Source organism: Bidens hawaiensis, unplaced genomic scaffold, assembly GCF_021521415.1.
Source record: "Bidens hawaiensis isolate Kalapana, Puna unplaced genomic scaffold, B.hawaiensis_p1.1 tig00002602_1, whole genome shotgun sequence".
In the NCBI taxonomy this organism is placed as follows: domain Eukaryota; kingdom Viridiplantae; phylum Streptophyta; class Magnoliopsida; order Asterales; family Asteraceae; genus Bidens; species Bidens hawaiensis.
The window spans coordinates 1,487,361-1,494,778 of NW_027491141.1; the positions used below are offsets into that span (position 1 = coordinate 1,487,361).

General features: G+C 33.4%; 1 protein-coding gene across 1 annotated transcript; it reads left to right on the forward strand.

Annotated features, from left to right (window-relative positions):
- The first annotated feature begins 5,475 nt into the window (after nucleotides 1–5,475).
- Nucleotides 5,476–6,817, forward strand: LOC143620548 (E3 ubiquitin-protein ligase ATL6-like). The gene has a single exon (XM_077092223.1). It carries the CDS (start codon nucleotides 5,620–5,622, stop codon nucleotides 6,670–6,672), a length of 1,053 nt encoding a protein of 350 aa, XP_076948338.1. The 5' UTR covers nucleotides 5,476–5,619; the 3' UTR covers nucleotides 6,673–6,817.
- Nucleotides 6,818–7,418: the final 601 nt, after the last annotated feature.

Sequence of the window (7,418 nt, forward strand, 5' to 3'; positions counted from 1 at the left end):
GTGAGACTCACCGCGTTTTTTTGTGGCACCTTATTGGTATTATTTTGTTTTGTTTTGTTTTATTTTAGTTCCGGTCCATAAAAAATATCAACCTAATGACATTTCTTTTAGTTCCGGTCTCGTAACGAATGTGACGGAAACCGACCGAATTCACGTAGACTGACGGCCCCAACGCCCAGGATCGACAACAATCAGTTTTTACAAATAATCGAGTTTTATTAGACCAACGCCACTACATTGGTCCGCCTCAATTTTTACATTTTTTTATTTTATTAGTCACAGTACAATAACGCACATACCCGAAACCGAATTCACATTGACTTACCACGACAATGCTTGGGACCGACAATTCTTGGGTTTTGCCACTGCCTGGGTTTTACCGACCTGCCCCGACACAACTTACTAGGGATGAGCAAATTCAGTACCAGTACCGACTGGCACCGGTACCGATATCGATTTGTACCGTCTTTACCGATTCAGTACCAAAGTTTTGAGTTACGATATTCGTACGGTACGGTACCGGTATTTTCTGAATTTTATCTTAAATACCAGTACCGTATCGATACCTAACCGATACCGAACCGAAAATTTCGGTACCATTTCCAAGAATTTACGTTTTTTGGATCAAGATTTTTGATATGATACTGATCTCATCCTTACAATTCATCATGTAAAACACTAGTTATTATTATTTAAGTGTTTTTCCATAACACTAACAACTCATAAATGAAAACAGAAATTAAATGTATAAAAAGGGGGAAACTATACCAGTATTTATGTAAACTTAACCTGTGAAAATATTCCAAAGGAATGAAGTTGGCATGATAATGGATGGAAGGAAAAGGTCAAAGGTCAACCTTCTTGCGTTCTTACTATTTTGCATCCTTATTTCAAACATCTAATTGGAGACTTATGAACCTTGAACTTTGACTGGTTGGATAACGTAAGCAAGTTGGTCACATTTCCGAAGGTTCTTATATATTTATTTATAAAACAAAAGTAAACGTAATAGGTCTTATACTCATATTTAATAATCAATTTATAGACTAGGATAGTGTTTTTGTGTAATGGAAAATTCTTAAAATAAGCGTTTATGAAAACGTTTTTCAGGTTTTATGTGTCATTTGCAAGAAATTTTCAAACTAGGTATTATAATCTAGTCGTGACGAGTAGTTTATATAACCAATTAAAACTTGACACGTGTCTTTAAACTAACCGTAACGAGCAGATTTACTAACAATTTACTCGTCACGACTAAATAAGTTTTATGCCTCGTAATCAACGTCCATGAGTAATTCATAAGTTCTTTAGATGCGACGAGTAGATTGTAAGGTTAAACTACTTGCGGCGAGTTAACTACTAATAAACTACTCGTGTAGGGAATGTAACCCAAGTAAACTAGTCGTCGCGACAAAATGACTTATGAATTACTCGTGGGCGTTGATTACAAGGCGTGTAACTTATTTAGTCGTGACAAGCAAATGATTAGTGAACCTGCTCGTTATGGTTAGTTTAAGGGCACGTGGTAAGTTTTAACTGGTTCTATATACTACTCGTGTGTAATCATAAACTACTCGTCATGACTAGTTTATAACACCTATTTTGGGAATTTATTGCAAATGGCACCTAAAACTTGAAAAACGTTTTCATAAACGCTTATTTTGAGAATTTTCCCTTTGTGTAATACACGGGGTGTAAAATATAGATAACGTCAAATATATATATATATATATATATATATATATATATATATATATATAAATATATATATATATGTATGTATATATGTATATATATATGAATTACAAGTAATAAGGTACTAGTTTTTATCCGTCATATTACGGGATTGTTTTACATTATTCGTTTATAATCTTAAATATATAATATATATAAACGAAAACATAAAAATCCTACGTGTCGCGATGTGGTCGCTCCCACTTTTATTGGAGTCACCAGATTTGCTTGATTTTTAAATGGAGGCTTTTCATGCATTTGACCCGAATTCATAGGTATGAGTCTTACCAAACCAAAATATTCCTTAAACGGGTTATAACATCTCATTAAATTAAAAATTATTCTCACCAAATTATTGATGTAAAAATCGTATTAAATACGATATACTAAAAATTAATATCTTATTTATTTTAAAAAAGATATATATATTATTGAAATTAAAACACCAATTTTATTGTAAATAAAATAAACGGGTCTTGAATCTCATTAAACCATAAGTATATTATTAACTTTCATAAATATTATTTATAACTAAAAAAACAATTTTATAGTAAAAAAATAAACGGGTCTTGGGTCTCATCAAAACCATATAGCTTTTAAGCCGGGTTATAACATTTCATTTATTTGTGAAACAATTTATCATCAAACAATAAGTATATTACTAATTTTCATACAATAAATTCAAAAAATAAATAAATAAATATTAGAACAAACAATATAAAACAACCCCCATAATAAGAGGGATAAAAACTAGTATATATATATAAACAAAATCTTTCTAAATTTTCTCAAGACATCAGATTTCTTTATTTTTAAATAAAGGTTTCTCATGAATTTGAATGGAATTCATGGGTATGGGTCACCGAACCCAGATAACGCATAAACAGGTTATAACATCTCATTATATTAAAAATTAATCTCATCAAATATTTGATATAAAAATTCTATAAAATAAGGATATACAAAAAAATAATATCCGAATTGTTATTTTTTTAAAGGTAATATTTATAATTACGAAACAATTTTATAGTAATTAAAATAAGCGGATCCTGGTTGGTGAAAAGAAAATGCGTGATTTCTAGATCGATCCTAATAATAGTTATATGAACTCTATAAGTATTTTCTTTATAATTTACATTTACATAATGTGTGTGTATTACGCCCTGTTTGTAGTGAGCACATATAATGTATATATATGTGAACCCTCGGGTGGGCAAAAGTGAAGTTGCACTAATTTTGACGTTATTTTACTAATCTTGTGAAAATAACGTTAAAAGTGGCGGAAGGTTAATCAGGCATCATGTGGTGGCGTTGATAGCCGAAAGACAATGGTGCAGCACTAATCGGTCGGTGTCCCGATGGTTGATGGTATGTGTCTTATGTCCAAGGTTTGATGCAAAACTACTATCGAACTGGGGGTCTTACCGGAAGCAGCCTCTCTATCTCTATGGGGTAGAGGTAAGGTTGTCTACATCTTACCCTACTCAGACCCTACCATAGCTTTGCTATTAGTGAGATATACTGAGTACGATGATGATATGATGATGATAATGTTTGTGTATATATACGAACATTCCATGTAGATGATAATAAGAATTAATATATAGTCCGTAAATATTTATAGTAGTATACCCGTGCGAAGCTGCGGTGACATCAATATGTTTAAGCGATTTTTAGTAGTTACAACATTTTAACATATGGCATGATACGGTTTTTTTTCAAAAAATGAATGTTGCTTTTTGTATGTTACAATTACTATACGAATCATAAAAACCAAGTTTTATATAATCGAAACTCATTTTGCTGAGCATTTTGACCTGAACCAAATCTATTATGGTAGTCATGATTACTTGGGAAGTCTTTAGAAACTTTCATGCACAACCAAAGATTTAATGTTCACCCACAGGCAAAACTGTCATTTTCTTCAAATGACCCAAAATTGTTTTGCATATATTATTATTATGACGCAATCCAAAACCTACTTTTTTAAAAAATGAATCGAACTCATTATGCTTATAAAATGTTTAATCAGAATCAAAGTTAACAGTTTATTTTTAATGTCCCAAACTCATTTTACTTATTACCCATCTTAATATGAACAAAACATTATTTTTTTATAATGATCTAAACTCATTGGCTTACATCCCACTATAATTCGAACGCATTTTAACATATCAAAGTCCTCGACCGTTAACTCGGAAAAATAAAAATATTAAAAAAATGATAGATACTCATTTTACTGGGCATTTTGACCTGAACCAAATCTACTATGTTAATCACGATTATTTGGGAGTCTTTTGAACCTTCATAAATGACCAAAGATTTAATGTCCACCCAGAGCCAAAATTGGTATTTTCTTTAAATGACCTGGTTTCATCTTGAATATAATTGTTTTGACGAAAACCAAAACCATTTTTTTTAAAGATGAATCGAACTCATTATGCTTATAACATGTTTTAACCATAACCGAAAATGACAACTTTTTAATTTTTTAACGACTCAAAAACTCATTTTACTTATTGCATGTTTTGGCCTAAACAAGATTTTAAACTTTCACGATTATTTGGGAGTCTTTTGAACCTTCATAAACGACTAAAGATTTAATGTCCACCCAGAGCCAAAATTGATATTTTCTTTAAATGATCTGTATTCATCTTGAATATAATTGTTTTGACGAAAACCAAAACCATTTTTTTAAAGATAAATCGAACTCATTATGCTTATAACATGTTTTAACCATAACCAAAACTGACAACTTTTTTATTTTTTTAACGACTCAAAAACTCATTTTACTTATTGCCTGTTTTGGCCTAAACAATATTTTAAACTTTTTTTTTATAATGACCTAAACTCATTTGACTTACATCCACTTATAACTCGAAGGCGTTTGGACCTGCCAAAGTCCTCAATCGTTAACCCGAAACAATAAAAATATTTTAAAGAAAATGATCAAAACTCATTTTGATGTCATTTTGACTTGAACAAAAATTGATTTTTTTTTAAATGAAACGAAATCATTTTGGTTATAAGTTTGTAACATGTGCACCAATATTCTTACATTGGAACGTCGACAAAAATAAACACGTCGTGATTGTATGTTTGAAATTTACTAAAACGTATTATATTCAAAGATATAAATGAAAAACAAAGAAAAAGAATTTAGATGATTATATGGGTAAACTTAAGGGGATGAAAGAGTAATTATTAATTAAATTTACAAAAGTTGAGTATAGTTGAAGGGTTAAATTTGTAATTATATTTTAGATTCATAATTACATATTTGAGTTGTACTCTTATGCTTTATTGACCTGTACATTATAATTAACACCTCAAAATAAAACAAAATTTACATTGAAACGTCAACAAAAATAAACATATTGCAATGGTAAGTTTGTTTTTGTTTAAACACAAAAAATATTGAAGAAACAAAAAATTTAAATGAATTTCTCAATTAAATGATTAAAGATAGAGGGTTTATGTGTTACCTTACAAATTACCAAAGTTGTAGTGAAGTTGAAGGATCATTTTTTAACTATTTTTTAAATTAAACATTCTTAACTGTACATGATATCAAAAATATAATATTGCCCTAATGCCCTCAAATTTTCAAAATTTTATACATAGTTGATTATATATTATGCATTAGTGATTATATCTTTTAAAATTTAAGAGACCCTGTACTAATGCTTTATATACAGTACAGGTATGAACTTACCACGAAGAAGATTAGAAGAAGATACCACCAAAGAACCTATCCGACCCTCGTTACAAAAGTCAAGAAACATGGTCTTTTTATTCTCATCTGACCACCCTCACAATTAATATTCTCTCTCTCTCTCTCTAGTCTACTTCTCTGCTGGAGATATAATCTACCAATCTCAAAACATGAATTCAACCGGCAAAATCTTGTTATTGTTATTATTTTCACTATTATTATCTGTGGATGCTCAACTCTCACCGCCACCAAATGATTATCCCTACGCCAGATTTAGCCCTTCAATGGCCATAATAATTGTTGTTCTTGTAGCTGCTTTGTTCTTCATGGGTTTTTTCTCCATCTATATCCGTCGGTGCTCAAACGACGGCGGCGCCAACGTCCGTGCTGCTCTTTCCATGCGGCGGGCGGGACGCTTAGCCGCCGCCGCCCGAGGCCTCGACTCGGAGGTCCTCGAGACCTTCCCAACCTTCGCTTATTCCACAGTGAAAGGTTTGAAGATCGGGAAGGGTGCGCTCGAGTGCGCGGTTTGCCTCAACGAATTCGAGGACGAAGAAACTCTCCGCCTAATCCCAAAATGTGATCACGTGTTTCACGCCGAGTGTATCGACGCCTGGCTCGAGCATCACGTGACTTGCCCGGTATGCCGGGCCGATCTTGTTCCCAAACCAGGCGAATCAACTCAACTCGACCCTGAGCTGGATTCTCACCAGATGGAAGACGGAAGCACTGAGGTGTTGGTTAGGATCAGCGAGGAAGTCGCTAACCCGACTCCGGTCCAGGACCAGAACCGGCCACCAAGGTCAAAATCTGTCCGTGGGCCGGCTCTGTTTGAGAAGTTTAGGTCGCACTCGACCGGGCACTCGCTGGTGCAGCCCGGTGAGAACACTGACCGATATACCTTGCGTTTACCTGATGATGTTAGAAAACAAGTGATAAGTACGGCCTTGCTGAACCGGTGTGGAAGCACGGTGAGGATGGCCGGAGAAGGGAGTGCGAGGAGGGGGTACCGAACCGGAGAAGGTAGTACCAGGGGAAGATCTTACCGCCGTATGGGTAGTTTAGACAGGGTGACGGTTCGGTCAGACCGTTGGGTTTTCGCACGTGCGCCGTCGTTCTTGTCACGTGCGTTCTCCGTCAGGCGTCAAAAAGTTGTCTCAGTCAACGCTGGCGCGTCGACCTCCGTGAATGACGCGGCCGGTTCGGGTCAGCCGCCGGTTTAAAATATTGTTTGCCGGTTTGTGATTGGGCGGGAGTGTGGGGCTGCACACGAGCTAAAAGTAGGTTGGAGTTGCCAATGTTTACCTTGCGAGTGATGATTTACGAATTTTTAATTGGGGGAATTAATTTAAATGTTTGTAAAATTAATTGTTTTGGTTTTTTTTTTTCATAGTTTATGTAATTCTAAATATGTGCATATTTGTTTGCATGATGTTGTAGCATAATGTATTCAATGAGAGTTTTGTTCCATTAAAAGTGTTAATATTTTTTTATTTATTTGTCTTATTATAAATGTTTATTTTTAAAATTTGTTAGTTAATTTTTAAATTTATCTTTAAATACAAACAACTAACTTTAATTAAGAATATATATGGACCCTATTTTTAATGGCATTATTGTTATTTGGTAAGCAAAAAAAAACAATAATTTAATCTACCTTAAACTTTGTGTTTTTCAAAATAAGACACTTTAACCGGGACGGAGATGGTATATTTTACCATGTTACTTGATTTTTATTTGTTTATCTAGTATACTAGTATTATAACCCCCGCCCCTGCGTTAGATGGCGTGAGTTTGTTTTTTTCATTGTTCACACGTTATACGATGCAACAATTACTCTGTATGACACAAATCTTAAATTTATGTTTTTAAATAATATAGTTAAGACCTATATTATACATATCTGACTTCCACATATGTTGACCAATACAAAGTCAAAAGGGTATCACCCATCATAGGAAATTACACC

Coding starts and splice junctions, on each gene's coding strand:
- LOC143620548 (XM_077092223.1), top strand. CDS start 5,620: ATGAATTCAACCGGCAAAATCTTGTTATTGTTATTATTTTCACTATTA.